This window comes from Typopeltis vanoorti, chromosome 10, assembly GCF_054136105.1.
Source record: "Typopeltis vanoorti isolate ZY-2024b chromosome 10, IOZ_Tvanoo_1.0, whole genome shotgun sequence".
Lineage (NCBI taxonomy): Eukaryota > Metazoa > Arthropoda > Arachnida > Uropygi > Thelyphonidae > Typopeltis > Typopeltis vanoorti.
The window spans coordinates 101,497,969-101,516,207 of record NC_143558.1 but is presented as its reverse complement, the minus strand read 5'-3'; the positions used below and the strand labels follow the sequence as shown (position 1 = coordinate 101,516,207).

Here is an 18,239-nt window from a genome sequence, read left to right as displayed (position 1 = left end):
AGAGTCCTGAGAAAGATTAGAGGCTTGAACAGATGTTATCAATGGCAATATCATATTAAAAATGAGGATATTAGTAAAGAACTTGACATTGCCAGCATCCAGGAATACCGACAATGCAGAGCTAATCTGAGGTGGTATGGTCACTTAAACAGAATGGCGAGGAAAGATTAGCAAAACAAGTGTTCTCTGCCAGGTTGGCAGGAAAACGACCCAGAGGAAGACCAAGATATAGGTGGATTGATACTGTACAAAGTTCCTTAGATGATAGAAATATAAGATCTGATAATGTTGGAGTCTTTACTAGTAACAGACTAATTTGGAGAATAATTGTAGATAGGAAGTTAGTAATGATATAAATTTTTCATGTAGTTTTATGATGATGTATAGAACTTATGATCAAGTATCGGTATCAATTAAGAGTTATATAAATTTACAATAACTCGAATGACATTGTTTTTACAGCAATGATCCTTCCTGTAATGCATGGTATCATACATCTCCCTATACAAGTAGTTCAGCCATTGAGGTACTTCAGGTGCAGTCTTTCATTTTCTCCTTCTTGGGTCAACGATTAAAACAAGAGTATAATTTCTTGTTAGGTGAAATTTAAATAAAAATTCTTCATTTTTCAAAGAGTAATAAACAGGAAAGTTTTATGTAATTCATCTTGGAAATGCTGTTTCGAATGTTGAATTGCTGATTTGGAAAGTTCTCAACGAGAGTGGTAATACTGAATGACAGATTTTTGTGTTATTTGTTTTTAGACATCATTACTGTAGTAGGCATTCATACGAACCCATAATTATCGACCGGAGAAACATTTTGTTAAAACATAAGATTTGCTGTAATGAATGTAGAGAAAAAGGATCCCTCCCATTTCTTGAAAATAAATACTCAAGAAAATATTCACATACAGTGAGAGAAGTAGTGTTAGATTACCTCTTATTCCTAAAAGGGGAATAAAGATTCATCTCAAGATAAGTAAGATAAGCACAACACTAATTATCAAGGATACAAATTTTATGATGATAATAATACACTTTAACATAAAAAAATAAAAAAAACCCTGGTGTGATTTTCATGCAATAATTACTTACCTTTTGTTACGTATATTCAAAGGCATATTAAAAATCATTAAACTAGTAAACTTACATAAACGTTTTATTTATTTTATTTTTCTGACCAAAATTTTCAGTTGAAATATCTTACTTCAGTTCTAGTAGCTGCAAGCATGTAGAAAGAATAATCATACAAAATTTGAACAGATAGAGTATAATAAAAATTTATTACGTGATATATAAGTAACTAGTGACTTGCTACATTGAATGATTGGAATGCATTGCCTGAGAGTGTGGTGTCTGCAGAGAATTTGAATGTGTTTAAGGCATGGTATGATGAGCCATGTGTATGACAAAGGGACCTCCTGGTTGAGTCTGACTCCAGACTAATCTAGGAGGTCCATAAACTCTTTCATTTTTTCTTGAATAACGTTTGTGTATTTTAGACTGCAGTTCACATCTGAAAGCTGCTAAACTTTGATTTGTTTTAAAACTTTCTTACACACTTTTCTTTTGATGTAACATTCAGTTTTATTCTACTCAAGACTAAATGTTGATCACTTCCAATTCAAATCCTTTATGTACTCTTGTATCCTGAACAAGTGGGAAAACATCGATATCAATTATAACATAGTCAATGAGACTTTTTTTTACATATTCTCTCCATGTGAATTTGTGTACATTTTTATGTTGGAACATTGTGTTAGTAATAACCAGTCCATGTCCTAAGCAGAAATACAACAGGTATTTGCCATTATTATTAGCTTTGCTCTTTTCTCCAAATTTTCCCCAAATATTTCTGTATGTCTGGTAATCATTTTCTACTCTGCTGTTTAGATCTCTAACAAAGACCAACTTTTCCTTTTTTTCATTTTGTCAATCTCTTTCTCTAATGCCTCAAAATATTTCTCCATTTCTTCATTAGTAGAACCTTCTGTGGGACCATGGACACAAATAAGGCTCATTGTTCATTTCCCCATTCTGATGTTTGCCCACATCAATGGGCAAACATCAGAATGGGGAAATATTTAATATTTCCTGCCATTTAAGAAGATTTCCTTGTATTTAATGTTGAATACTATAGCTACTTCTTTTCCCTGATTGTTATTGCTTAAATATAACATTTTGTGTTTGTTGCTTCAGATCTTGCCTGTTTTGTCTTCTTTATTTCAGTCATATCTATTTTGTTGATTTGATACTTATTCAGTTTTTCTACTAATTCCATTTCTTTTCCATTGATGCTTCCTATGTTGATAGTACCACTCTTGAACTGTGTTGAGTTGGGTTGTGTTCTAGGATTTGTTGCAGTAGCTACTGTTTGTTATTTGATCTGGTTCCCTGATGAAAACAACAGGGTCTTGTTTAACTGGGCACTGCCCCAGCTGGCATGAAATTCTGTTGTGTTGTACCATCATTTTGCACTATGTTTTAAGCCATTAAGAATGCAATTTGGTTGGCTAAATCCCAATTTGCCAGCCTGTTCTTGTTCGTTCAGTATCCAGGTAGGTACCTAAAAGATTGCACCACAAGGTGAGGATAGGACATTAGGTTAGAAGCCCTGGTCAGTACTGTATATTCCTTAAAAGGCTATGTGAAAGTCTCTTCCCAGTTATATAACTTTGACCCTTAAATACCCCTGTGTTGGGATGGTATTTGGGGAGGGGACATTTACACTGGTGTCCAAAAACTGCATTTTTCCCTGTGTATGAAAAAATTTTCATGACTACGGCAAAATGTGGACATATATTTATTGCCAGCATACTAATAAATTATATTACACAAAAAATGTATTATAAATTTTGTACAAATTAAATTGCAATAAGTTTTTGGCAAAAATTAAAAATTTACTAAGGACGTAGTTAAGGAATTGATGTACATTATTTTTCAGAAAACTATGCGGAGAGATCCCTTCCTTTAGTGTTACAGGGTGATCAACATTCATTTTAGATAAATTATGGACTCTACAACCATGTTATAAATAACTATTTTAATTTCCCGATGTTTCGACCTTCATAAGGTCATCATCTGGAGTATGTACATATATACAGAGACAAGCTGAATTACATTTCAGACAGTATGCTAAAGAGACAATGATTTCAACGGTTATTCTACTGGCATGGACTCTACTGAAAATAGAATATAAAAAAAAAATTAACTATATAAATTAAAAAAATACAGATAAAATATAAATAAATTAATTAATTACTTAATTAAAAACTACATCAAAGCTATATTCTATTTAAGATCACATCAGAGAAACATTCTTTCATATAGATTTCTTACAGTAACAATGATGTCCTAATTTAACATGATAGTTGTTATATTAGATTTAAGATTCTGGATTACTTAAGGTCGTATTTATAGTTAACTCTTAGGGAGAAAAGTTAAGTGGGTAGAACATGTGCCTTCCATATGCTTGGGATTTTTAGACCATCATTATTGTTAAGATTAGGGTGGTTGATAAGAATCTCACAGGCTTCCCTAAATTTATGTTCATTTCATGTTTTGGTGTGATGTAAACAACTGGCGCTTTTCCAGTCAATTCTATGTGAAGTGTTCAGGGCATGATCAGAAAGGCCAGCTTCACCATAGTTATTATATTAAATATGTTGTTTATGTTCGTTTTATCTGATAGGAATTGTGCATCCTGTTTCCACTATATAGGGTAGATTACAGGTGCAATAAATATGATATACTCCAGGGCGGGCCAGCAGAGGGAGTTGGTCATTAGATGAGTTGAGTAAGCTCTTTAACTTTGTAGCAGGTTTAAAGGTGGCTTTAAGGTTGTATTTCTGTAGTATTCTGTTTATTTTATCTGATGTCCCTTTAATGTATGGAATGGTTATAGTTTTATTGTAGTCTGGTTTATCTTTGTTTTTAGTGAGGTCTTGTAGAGAATTTTTAACAAAATTCTCTACAAGTGTTTTGTAGACACTTGTAGTTTTGACTGTAACTATTTTTTAGAAAAGTATTGCTGATAACTTTAAATTCGTCTTTCAATGCTTGTTCATTGGAGCATATCTTCAAAGTCCTGTTTTTTAGAGTATTAATGATGCCTAGTTTTTGTGGTGGGTGGTGGTAGGAGTTTATGTGTATATATTGGCCAGTATGTGTCAGTTTCCGGTAAACATGAAGGAAAGACTGCCAGAAGGAAGATGTGTGAAAAGTGTATCTAGAAACGGAAGTGTGTTCTGTTTTTCAATCTTAATTGTGAACTGTTTGCTTTTGTTTGTTTAGGTGGCTGAGGAAAGTGTCTAATGTCTGGTGGCCATAGGGCCAAATAGCAAAAACATCGTCAAAGTATCTAAGCCAGACTTTGGGTTTTAAAGGAGAGGAATCTAGAGCATGTTGCGCAAAAGATTCCATATAAAAGAGTTAGCAATGGGGGGGGGGGGGTGGATAATGACAAGCCCATGGCTGTGCCTTCTTTTTGTAAGTAGAAAGCATTTTGCAACACAAAATTATTTATAACATAGTTGTAGAGTCCATAATTTATCTAAAACGATTGCTGATCACCATGTAATATTAAAGGAAAGAATTCTGATAATTCATGGAGATTCCACGCACAAGTGATGCAATCAATACTGTAAGTTGAAGATTTTATGTTTCTGGTTTGATTAATCAGTTAGCATTTTTAAAACAATGTAGGGAGATAGCAATATCATTCCAAACTGCATCAAACTGAAGAGAAAATTTACCTCAACAACGGCGCAACGAATATACCATTGCATGGAGAAAGCGCTACTCAGAAAACAGATCCAGGCTACTAGAAAAAACTTGGCCTTTACTCAAAACCAGGTACAAAATTTAAAATCTGAACTTTCAAGTTACTTGAATGCAGATATTTGAGTTATCCTCAAGAGGATTATGGACAACTCGCTGAATCATATCCTTCAAACAAAGAAAGCAAATTTCATAGACTAAAAGATCGACAATATTTGGAAAACCAATGCACGTTATTTAATTTCTCTGCAGTGAACGTAAAGAACCAACCGCAAGGAACAACAGGAGCCACCAGTTGCCTTCAGGTAACAGTAATGTAGTCAACCAATCCGACCACGCCTTAAACAAAGACGAACTCTCGCTACTCAGCAAAGGTTTAAACTTTGTCATAGCAACTAGATCGATTAACAAACTGGATTTTATTTATAATATTGAAAGAGGCTTAAGATTCATCCTGACTAACAGAGCAGATAAAATACGTTTAGAAACCGCTCGCATTTTAAATGTAAATTATAAGAAAACAATAACAAGCAACTTATTGAAACATGAATTAACAGTTGTGAAATCACTAAAATCAAATCTGGACATCATAATTACTACAGCCGATAAAGGCAGTGCCACAGTTATTCTAAATCGGACCACATATTTAGAAAAAACGAATCTGATAGTCTCGGACAACAGTACCTACCAACTTGTTAATACAACCCAACCAATAGAATAAAAAAGAAAACAGAGAAGCTACTTAAATCAGTCACTACATGGCCTGAAGATATAGTAAAAAAATTACTTCCTCACAATGCTCGTTCTCCGAGAATTTGTGGTCTACCAAAGATTCACAAACAAAACACACCACTCTGGCTTATAGTCGAAGGTATAGACAGCCCTAATTATCATCTAGATAATTAGGGCTGTCTATGTTCCCCCTCCTATATCAGAAATAACACTTATAAACATAATGACATTAGAAGCATAAAAGACGTTACATTAGAAAAAGATGATTTAATAGTCAGTTTTGACTTCTCTGCCCTCTTCACAAATATCCCAATCAGTGACGCAATCCTTCTTTTACAGAACAAATTCCCTCCCGATATCACGGTGCTCTTTGCACACGTATTACGTTCTGGTTATTTTGTGTAGCAAAACACTTTCTACCTACAAAAAGAAGGCACAGCCATGGGCTTGCCATTATACATTATATGGAATATTTTGAGCAGCGTGCTCTAGATTCCTCTCCTTTAAAACCCAAAGGCTGGCTTAGATACATTGATGATGTTTTCGCTATCTGGTCCCCATGGCCACCAGACATTAGACACTTTCTTCATCCATCTAAGCAAACCACACAAACGCATACAGTCCACAATTGAGATTGAAAAGCAGAACACACTTCCATTTCTAGAAAGACTTGTCACATGTCTTCCTTCTGGAAGATGTGTGACTTGCATACTGACCTTCCATGGATCGTCAATTAAGTTTTGCTGTTTTAACCAAAAATCTTTCTTTATGCTCTGTGGTAGAGCAAGGGCAACCTCTTATCAAATGTCAGAACACATTCCATTGGTTGGAAACACTTCCCAGAGCCTAGATACAATGCTATGTGAGATTCCAAGCTCTCTGGCAATATCAGTAATTCTGTGGCCTTCTTCAAGCTTTCCAATAATTCTTCTCCACATGAAATCATCTAGATCAGGGATTCTCAACCTATGGTACGTGTACCACTGGTGGTACGTGCCACTGCCTTACTGGTACATCTAATATCTTGAATTAAATATAGTGGTACGCCACTGGAAAAGGTTGAGAACTCCTTTTCTAGATGATATCCTTGAGACATTACAAGACATCCCAGTTTGCAACTTTTATCCTGTTGAATGCTACCACATGACCCCTTAGCATGCGATTTGAAAATTTAATTATGTACCTGCTTTCTACTTGAAATCATCGGTTGTTCAAATTGCCACAGGCTGATTTGTCTGAATTTGCAGTTGTAATCTTCAGAAATAGTTTTTGCCCTTAGGTTTTTGGACACTAGTTTAGTATTTTTTTTTTTTTTTTTTTTTTTTTAGGGATTATAGCCATTGGCAAAAAAAAGTGTGACAAAGGCAGGTGAATTCAGTGGTAAGAGCATCATCATCAGGACATATGGCTCTGGTTCTGTGAGCTGGTGTTTTTAGGATACTATATTTTTGAACTGTTGCGATTGTTTGCAGAAATATCTTTTAGTAACTTTTTTGAAAAGAGATAATGGTTTGTTATCCTTTTCTATAAATAGAAAAAGATAATGAAATATTTGAAGGCATGTAACTAATATATCTAGGAAGGCCAGACAGTTATTTGATTTCTTTTTCATTGTGAAGCAGATTTTAGGTGTTGGCTGTTTAAATGTGCTAAAATTGTATCTGATGTGGCCTGATCATGTGGCCAAATAGCAAACACATAATCATCAACATAATACAGCCAGACCACTTATTTGACTGTGACTGTGTTGAGTGCTTGGCTCTCTAAGTTTTCTATTGGCGAAAGGGGAAGCCCATGTCATCCCGTTTGTACATTTTCTCTTTCCATGTGAAGTAACTAGCATATATTGTAAATTTGAATAATTTAAATATATTTATATATTTGGGGGGAAATGTGACTTTAGCAAATTCAGGGTCTCAATTAATGGTATATTGGTAAATAGTGATGTAAGTGTTTGGATCGCGCGGTTAGCCTAGTGGCTTTGCGCTTCGCAACCATATGCCTGGGGAAGGAGCATCCCAGGTTCGATTCCCGTTGTAGACGTGAGGAATTTGAGGATCTTCCTCAGGCATAGCCAAGTTAGCCAGTCTTGGGCACAGTCAGTAGGGTTTTTTCCACCAGTTTATCTGGCGTTTTTCATCCCACAAGCAGGCAACATACGCATCTACAGTCAAAAATATATCCCCCCCCAGTGGCAGACCAGGCGACGGGGTCAGTTGGGAGTAGTACTAACAAGAAGTCGCATCTAAATAACACGCGGACCCTGCATAGGAAGCGGGAATAACACGTAGAAGAAGAAGAAGTGACGTAAGTGTTTGAGAATGTTATACTGTTGTGCAAGGTATGTGTGAACATCATTTTGAGACCTAACAGCCCAACTTCTTCAAATTAAATTTATGGTTATCTGGCACATAGAGGGCACCAGTATGGACATAATTTTAGAGTCAGTTGCAATTTGAATTGTTTTCCACATTTATTTAGTGTTCAAATGCTATGTGCTTGTCACAATTATAATTGTGCTCTGAAAATGCTGCTTAGAAAACCAGCAAAATATTAGTAATTTGAAGCTCTGTTATGAATGAGTTGTTCTGAAGGTTTTTTGTATCTTTTTTTTTTTTTTTTAATATTCTCCTCTTTTTTTTTTTTTTTTAATATTCTCCTATAAAAACTCAACTTATATATTCTCACCTTCATTCATCATCCATTATGAAGGAAGGTGAGAAAGAAAGAACATCAACGTGGAGCACAAAAAGAAAGAAACTGGCTAGCTCATCTCACAACTACAAATCACACTGTCGACTGGAGTATATCCACCATTTCCTCTTTAGAAGAAAACTTTTTTTCTCTAGTCAAAGCAAGGTATCTACAGAAACCAAGGATTTATTCTAAATGATATCTGGGAATCACAAATCCAATCTCTCGATATATCAGACTTTCATTTCATCAACTGTTACCTACAAACTTCATAGAGACAGATGAACAGATGATATAGCAATGTGTCATTATAGTCATATTTTATTTGCATTGAATTATGATGTTCTAATGATTTATTTAGTTTTTAAACATCAACTGCTTATCTTCATTTCTTCCGTAAATAGCCCTGGTAGCTCATAGAACAGATTAGGTGTTTGTAAAACTAGTTGGTTTTGATTATTCCCTAGTGTATTTTGAAATGACTGATAAAAGTTCTCTGATACTTATAAATGAAATAATATTAATAAATCAGAATTGAAACAATTTATATACACTAATGTTTCATTAGCCGTAATGGCTAGCATCTTCTTAGTACTAACACAGTAAGGCCAAGGCCATACTTGATGATGTTTTGCTTTATGACGATCTGCTCATATGATGGTATTCAATTATGACTGTGCCCATTTGAATGTGGTTTTAGTGGAATGATGCTGCTGTGAATCAACTAATGTGCAGTTTTCATGGACTCCTTTTATGAAGTCATTGCTCAACTACATTTTGGTGTTTTACTGTGAATTATAATTTTTCTCTCTTCAATGTCAGACAGAAATCAAAGTAAGGGTATTATTGCATCCAGTGAAAGGAAAGCTCGTAAACCTATTACATTACGTGCAATTACATCCTATTACATTAGATGCTAAGATTAAAATTATTTACTGATGATGGTGTATCGAACACTGAGATGGCTGCAGGCTAAATTTATTTCACTGTTGTTGTTGTTGTTGCAGCTGTTAAAAACAAAGATAAAATTCTTAGTGAAGTGAAAAATGCTACATCTAATGATACTACTGTTATCTGTAACCTTGAGTCTTACTTCCAAAGGGAAAAATTTTTAATGGTGTACATAGATGGTGATAGTAGATGGCATGTTCCCTTCTTTTTAACTTTTTCATTTGGGAAAATTATTCTAAATTTTTTGTTTGTATAACTGATGCAAATAAATGTTTAATATACATACATCATTTATGCACATGACTGCTTAAAAATGCTATTAAACCATCATGTGCATCTAGAAGTCTGTGTGTGTGTGGGGGGGGGGGGTGATTCTCTATACATGAAATTTGCAATACAGCATAGGTCTGGAACCTAACTTTCCTCATATGAAACATTAAGTTTCATACTAAATAATTAAAAAGAGTGTGCATTATGACATGAATCTGATTGGAACAGAAACTAACAGCTATAATTTAATCTATAGGTAATAAAAATGTTAGATTTCAAAATTCATAATGAATTTTGAACATTCCTCATTTAGATAACCACTTTTCATATTCTTTAATTAAGCATATAATTGTAATTGTTAAGGTTTAGTTGATGAAGGTAATGTATCCTTGTGAGTCTGAACAGTCTCACAAATTTGCAAGTACCTGCAGTTATGCAATATCATTGGTATGGCAATATTTCAGTATTATAACAATTTCATTATGAAATTTTACCTAAAGCATGGACATTTAGACTGGACTTAGCATGTTGAAAAAATTGACATATTCAAATAAAACAAAAATCCCATTTTTGTTTTATTTGAGAATATCAAAGTTCTATACAAAAGTAGGTTGTCCCAATGAAAAATTATTCAAAGAAAACTGTTTTACATACACCAGCCTTAAAACAGAAATTATGATCGGAAATTATCACATCTTTTTTAATTCATTTTTAATACCTCACATTGTTGCTTAATAATTCTTTATTAAAGTATTTTTTACAGCATGCAGAATTCTAGAGCTTTATTTAGACTCGGTTCTGTTATCTGGTTATACACACATACTGCTTTTACTGATTTTTTCTCTGCGGTATTTCTTACAGCATTGTAGGATTGTAATAGTTATCAGATCCCATACCACACCTACATTTTTTGGAAAATTATGGAGACAACTACTGTGTTTGAGTAAAACTTTAATTTAATATAAACCAAAATCAACACTCGAGATTTCAACCTTCGTATCAAGGTCATCTTCTGGAACATATACACTATATATAGAGAAACACGGTGCACTACAATTTACATGGTTTCTAAAGTTACTGACCAACCGTTATAACAATTATTGGCCTGACCTCTGGTGGAAAAAAAAAACCTTTATAACATCAACGCTAGAGTCCTATTATTATTATTATCTATTGGTTACCCATAACCAATAGATAATAATAATAATAAATTATTATTATTATTATAATAATAATAATAATAATTCTTTAAAAAAAAATAAAGAAAAAAAAGGAAGTTTTATCTTTATCATTTTAGGCTATTTTGAATTATTTTTGTAAATGCATGATTGAGTTTCTTTTTAAGTACAAGCAATGTAACTTTTTCTTTTGAAACTTCCAGCACGACAGGGTACGAGCTATATATAAATATGCACTTGATAATATTCCTAAAGAGAAAGCTCAGGAACTGTTTAAGAACTACACAATCCATGAAAAAAAATTTGGTGATAGAACAGGTATTGAAGATGTAATAGTAAGCAAAAGAAAATTCCAGTATGAAGAGGTAAGTTTGAATAAAAACTACTGATTAAAGTTTTTAATTAGTATTAATTCTGGAAATTTATGAATGCTGTGTTATGCTGATGTTTAACTATTTTACACTGTCTATAGTTTTTTTTTTTTTTTTAAATAACGAAACCTGTGGTGCGATCATAATTAAAAGAAACACATGTATTAACCACAGTGAAAATTATTTAATTGTAAATATTTCATCCTAAGTATCTTAGGACATCATCAGTACAGTAGTTTTAAACAATAATAGGAATAACATACAGTTAGGGCGCATGATTGCAATAGAATCTCATTAAACGTGCATAACATGCTGCAGAAATAAAAAAAATAAAAATAAATAAAAAAATTATTTAACACAATTTTGTATGACAATTTCCCATACTTTAGGAATAGTAAGAACGTCGTTGCGGTTTAAGTTTGATCTGTGTAGTAGGGCTTCAGAACTTTCTTTGTATAAACGTTCATGTTTATATAAAGATCTATGTAAAAGTTTAGACTTTTTCCAATGGATCCTATGGTTTGGATTTTCAATTCTATGTTGAGAGAGGCCAGATTTCTGTGGTTTAAAAAGACGAATTTGGTCTTGATGTTCTGAGATGCGTTTCTGAACAGACCTATCTGTCTATTCAAAGCAAGATAATTTGCATGAGCATGGAATCTCATAAACGGCAGGCAACATCAAAGGTGAGAGTTTGTCCTTAGGAGAAGGTAACAAGTTGTAAAGTTCTGTAGCACGTTATGCACGTTTAATGAGATTCTATTGTAATCATGCGCCCTAACTGTAGGTTATTCCTATTATTGTTTAAAACTACTGTACTGATGTTGTCCTAAGATACTTAGGATGAAATATTTACAATTAAATAATTTTCATTGTGGTTAATACGTGTGTTTCTTTTAATTACTGTCTATAGTATTATATCAAACAGCTAAAGTGATTTAAAAATCACATTTCAAGTCTTTATATTATTAGTGAGTTGATTTTTATGACAGTGAATAGACTAAATTTTAACTTTGCAGTCAGTCCTTCTGGGTATAGCAAAAAATAAATAAATAAATAAAATAAAAAATCATCATAACAGTCCTGATCAAAATCCTGCTGAAACAGTGCTGCATTAAACGAAACTTACTCTCGGAATGTGTGAAAGACACAGAGCCCTGAATATCTCACTGCTGATGTCTTATATGCATGCACATACACAATTTTCTTCTTTAATGACTTTCTTTCACAGACTTCAAATCCTTTTTTCATTCCTTCACTTCATTCCTCTTCTTCATATAACAGACATCACAGTGCTCAAATGAATTCCACTTGCAAGATCTTCAATAACCAGTGTCTTAAATATTGATTTCCTTACCATTTTTTTGGGGTGAGGGTAATCTAACAAACTTCATTGATACCAAAACATAGTCATGTCTTACATCTCACTTTACCCTCTCTACTTTTGATAATATTTGCATCAGAATGTCATGATCAAATTTCTCTTTTGGCGATGACATCTTTGGCACAAATTCAATTACATCTGTGTCATTCTCAGCCTCTAAAAAAAACAAACTAGGTTTCCTCTTCCGTTCAAGACACTACTTCTTGCTGTACAACTCTTAGCACTATATAAATTCCAAATCTGCCCAACTTTAGAATACTTTTCTACAGTGTAATTGAATTTTTGCTGGTCTTATGTTTTGGATAGTATGAGGGTGGTCTGAAAAGTTCTTGGCCTCAACCATAGATGGCAACACTATCAGCAAAATTTTTTTTTCCCCTAAGTTGGTACATTTGTCATAAGCATCCATGTGAAATTGCAAGTCATTCTATTAAGTAGTTTGTTTTATACAGCTGTCTGAAGCAAAATGTTGTCTGTATCCCTTGAAATGGATAAAATTGAGTATCGTGTGGTTATAAAATTCTTTGTAAAAGAGGGTTTAATGCCAAAAGAAATTCATTTAAAGTTCATAAAAATTTATGAGCACTCTTCTCCTTCTTTTTTGACAATTAAGAAATGGGCTGCTGAATTTAAACGTGGTTGTACCAGCCTTGAATTTGATCCATGTGAAGGACATCCAACAAGTGTAACAACACAAGAAATCATTCAGAATTTCATACTATGTTTAGAATGTTCAACGTGGTTCACTTTGTATATCTATATATTCAAGTAAAGGTTAACATAATAAATCTGGTCTCGAGGTCATGATACTTACCATGTAGACAAACAAGTCTAAACATGCATTTTCAAGTGCTGGAAATTTCCTCAATTATTTTAGACATAATAGTGGCTCAAATAATTGAGGAGCAAACAGTGATTGCTTTCTTATTGCACCATTAGTGAATATTACTGGTTATCAGATTTTTGTTATCACAAAAATCTGATAACCAGTAACAGAAGGAATTGCATCTTCCAAGATGCATTTTACAGAATGTTTGCACATAGGGAATAGAATAGAAGTCAAAGAAAAGTATGTGCATAGTGGAAAGCTTGAAGCATGTGAATGAAACCTGCTATTTTTGAGTAAATACAGAGGATCATTGTCAGAAGCAGTTCAAGAATTTAAATGGAAAATTTTCTCTTTCCCATCCTCGACTCTTGACTTGCTACAAGTAATTATTACGTTTTTTTATTTTTTAGAAAGAAATTTTTCACATGACAAATTCAAAAAAAAAAAAAGTGGTCCACACTTTTGCCTTAAGTGTAACTGAAAACATTTTTTTTTTTAATGTCACCAGACAAAAATGTTTTTGGTGCAAATCCCAAGACACTCTGATTAAGAAGCTTGTAAGCTGATTTAAGAAGTGTTTTTTACAAGTCAGCTATGTTGTAAGATAATACAAAAAGTTACAATACAAAAATACAAAACATTTTACCCTCTCGATGTAATAAAAAATAAGCTGTTTATTTTTTTTTATTTATCCTTATATTAAATGTATGTAGTACCTATTGGCAAAATTATATGTGCTTAGTTATATTGTAAGCTTAAATTAAATTTAGAACAGAAATATTATCATGTTAGTTTTATAATACAGCTAACTACTCAACTAGATTAAATTGTTTTGTGTTTTTTCAGCAAGTGAAAGCTAATTCTCATAATTATGATGCATGGTTTGATTATTTGAGATTGATGGAAAGTGAAGGAAATGTGGATGCAACAAGAGAAATATATGAGAGAGCAATTGCAAATGTGCCACCTAGCAAGGTAAGAAATTAATTGCTTTTCTGCACACTTCATGTTTTATTTTACACATGCATAGTTCTACATATTATATATTTATGCTTTATATATGTTTATGTAGTTTAAGTTGCTTTAATTGAATTTCATTGGCTTCTTAGTTCAGTCAGATTTAATTAAAACTTGATACTGGATATATATAAAAATTAAGCTTAAGTGAAAGTATTGAAAGGACTCTGAAAACAATATAAATTTCATAAAGGTAGCTAGATGTTCTGGAGGTTATTCAAAAACTTAAAGTAGAGAAAAGAGCTTTGTAGTTCTCAATAGTATTGCACTACTGAATTAAAGGTGATGAAGTGGCAAGCCATGAAGTCAGTTTGTGCTTTTAGAGAATACAGAAACAAATGTAAGAAAGCTAAACACTGTATAAAACTAGGTAAACAAAAGTCATGGGAAGACTTTGGTAAGAACATAGAAAATAAATATCAGGATGGTGGCAAGATATTCTGGAGGCTGTTGAAAAAAGCTCAGAAATGGAGGAAAGAGTGCAGTAAAAGGAATTAGAGATGATAAAGGTGACATGAAAACTGGAGGAAAAGATATCCTTGATGTTTGGGGTAATTATTTTGAAAAGTTGCTAAATGAAACAAGCAGTGACAGCACAGTGGTAAAAAACACTGACCAGGCATGCGATCAGGAATACATATCCATAATGTGTTAGCGATTATAAGTATTAACAAGTAAATCAGTATTCATCCTGAAACACACCCCAACTCAACTTCACCAGAGTTCAAGATTGGTACTATCAACATAAGAAGAATGAATCACAAACAAATAGAACTAGCAGAAGAATTGGATAAGTACTACCAGATCGACATAATAGGGATCACTGAAACAAATGCTGTACACCCCTTGAGGGTACATGCCAGGAATTTGATCGATGATGATGAAACAAAAAAGACAAAAACTGGTGAGATCTTTCTAAGCAATAAATACAAAATGTTATATTCAAGAACAACCAGGAAAAGAAGGAGTAGCTATGTTATTCAACACTAAATTCGTCTTCTAAATAAATATCAGGAAGGTGGCAAAATCTGGAGGCTGTTGAAAAAAAACTCAGAAATGGAAGAAAGAGTGCTGTAAAAGGAATTAGAGATGATAAAGGTGACATGAAAACTGGAGAAAAAGATATCCTTAATGTATGGAGTAATTACTTTGAAAAATTGCTAAATGAAGCAAGCAGTGATGACAGCACAGTGGTAAAAAACATTGACCAGGCATACAATCAGGAATACATATCCATACATGAAGTAGAAAAAGTCAAAACCCTGCAATGTGGAAATGCAGCTGGAGTAGATGATATTCGACAAGCTCAAGTATGGAGGTATAAAAGTCTTACAGTGGTTGCACTGCATAGTTCAGAAGACCTGGACAGATGATTGGAAAGTGAGAATTAGAGGTATTTCTCTGCCGAGTGTTCCTGGTAAGATTTATGCTAGTATACTTGAAAAATGGTTGAGAAGGATTGTGGAAGGGAAGCGTGGTGAAGAACAAGCTAGATTCAGACCAAATGGAGACTGTCAGGATCAGGTTTTCACTTTAAGACAAATAGTTGAGAAATCATGGGAATATAACAAAGATCTGTATTTAAGTTTTGTAGATTTGGAATCATGGGAATATAACAAAGATCTGTATTTAAGTTTTGTAGATTTGGAAAAGGCATATGACAAGGTGCCAAGCGAGAAGCTGTTCAAAATGCTACAGTTATATGTATGTATAGTGTCAGTGGGACATTATATCAAGCAATGCTTAGTTTTTGAGTTGTAAGTCAACAGTTAAAATTGAAGGAAGTAATGGAAAATGGTTTAATGTTAAATCTGATGTCAGACAAGGATGTATTTTATTCCATCTGTTATTGATTATGAAGGAAAGTGGTATTAAACTGATATCAAAATTGGAGATGTTAATCTCAGCTCTTTGCTTTATGTGGATGATGTTATACTTCTAAGTAATTCCTCTACAAGTCTGCAAGATTCCCTGTTTAAATTGAATAATAGATGTAAGAGATTGTAATAGATGTCATTTGAAGGTCAGCAATAACAAGATAAAGACAATGAAAATAGGCAGAAGCATTGAGAGAGCTTCTGCCTATTTTCATTGTCTATAGAACGAGTAAAACATTTCAGCTACTTAGGCATGAATTTTAATAAAGATTGTAAATTAAATATGGAAATAGACCACAGACTCAACAAAGCTGGCATGATAGGAAGTCAATTGAATAAATTGATATGGAATAAGGGAGAAATTAGTGAAAACACTAAATTAGTGGGATGAGGCAAATCCACATCCCCGTCGTGTTCCCTGGGACCTTCTGTAGGGTACACTCCCTACAAGGATGCTAATGGATCTCTGTGAAGAACAACGGACAAATCAGCAGAGGAGGATTCATATCCCAACAGTGAAATGTGCGCAGAATCTTCAGAGGAGCAGACCTCTATAAACAACCGGGCTCAGCTGGCTCCAGCTGTCAGTACATGGTTAGGGCTCCTACCTAGGGTTACAAGGAAAATTCAAGGATTCAATCCTCTGACAAAGGAAAGAAGCTTTGTCAGTACTGACACAATGTTGACGTCTCATGATGACGGTAGAGCTTGTGATTAGAAAATTGCAGGTGGCAATACAGTTTATTGTGTACGTCTGTAATACTGCAGAGCAGAAAGCAAATGAAGAAACTACTGCTCTATTCTCTCCAGACTAACCACCATGGCAAGCAAATCTACACAAATGGCCCTGAGTTCCTGGCGTCCCTTAAATGGGACAGGGGTGCAAAGAATCTCCTGGCTCAAAATGGTGCATTCACTAAAACTAGGAACTTGGAATGTCAGAACCCTGTACGAAGCAGTAAGCTAAGAAATGCTATTCAGGAAATGAGAAGACTTGAAATTGAGATTTTAGGAATGTAGTGAAGTTAGGTGGCCAGGATCAGGCAAAACTGAAGTTAATGACATGACAATGTACCACCCTAGAAGTAGTGAAAACAACCATCAAAATGGAGTTGGAATAATATTAAACAAAGATGCCAATAAGTCACTGTTGAGCTTCATCCCCTACTCAGGATGATGTTATTAAAACTAAAAGGTCATCCACTAGATATTAATCTTATACAGGTCTATGCCCTTACTGCTGACAAGAGTGATATCGAGATCAAAGAATTTTATGACCAATTAAAAGAACTAATGAAAAACACAAAAAAACATGATATTAACATCGTCATGGGTGATTTCAATGCTAAAGTTGGGAAAGGTAGAAGTGGAGATATAGTTGGCAAACATGGACTGGGAACAAGAAATGAGAGAGGAGACCGTCTTATTCAATTCTGCCAAGAATAGGAGCTAATTGTCACAAACACATGGTTTAAGCTACCATCCCGAAGGCTATATACTTGGCGATCACCACAAGATAATAATACAAATATGGTCAGGAACCAAATTGATTACTTGCTAATTAATCAACGATTTCGAAGTTCCATAAAGTTCCTATCCTAGTGCAGATATTGCTTCTGATCATAATCTACTGATGACAACAGTGTTAAAAATTAGATTGAAAGCTATACTTCAGTAACAAAAAAGGTTTAATTTAGGAAAATTAAAATAACCCAGAGATAAGAAACAAATTGAGTCAAGATCTGAATCAAGAGATAGCACTTATCAAGAATGATGACATCATGAGGGTTGATGAATCATGGGACAAATTAAAATCTGTCTTCATAGAGAAATGTTCCAATACCTTGTGTCCTGATAGCAGTCCAGAAATGGAAATAAAAGTTAGAATTGAAATGGCAAAAAAAATTTTCTCCTGATGAAATCAACACTGTGTAACCGCTACTTAACTTAGAGCTTAGAGTATGCATGGTTAAATGCTATGTATGGTCTATACTGCTGTATGGTGCAGAAACTTTGACCTTGAAGCCTTTGAGATGTGGTTATACAGACGAATGTTAAAAATCCCATGGACAGCAAAAACGTCCAATCAGGAAGTACTGGAACAAACGGGGAAATCACGTGAACTTTTTGATACCATAAAAAGAAGGAAAACTGC

At 33.7% G+C, this 18,239-nt stretch overlaps 1 protein-coding gene across 1 annotated transcript in view; it reads left to right on the top strand.

Annotated features, from left to right (window-relative positions):
• Positions 1 to 18,239, top strand: part of crn (pre-mRNA splicing factor crn) — a 300,399-nt gene that overhangs the window by 146,750 nt on the left and 135,410 nt on the right. The window contains exons 8-9 of the mRNA XM_090398753.1: positions 10,810 to 10,971; positions 14,037 to 14,165. Of these exons, the coding sequence (XP_090254879.1) occupies positions 10,810 to 10,971; positions 14,037 to 14,165 (291 nt within the window). The remainder of the gene's footprint in view (positions 1 to 10,809; positions 10,972 to 14,036; positions 14,166 to 18,239) is intronic.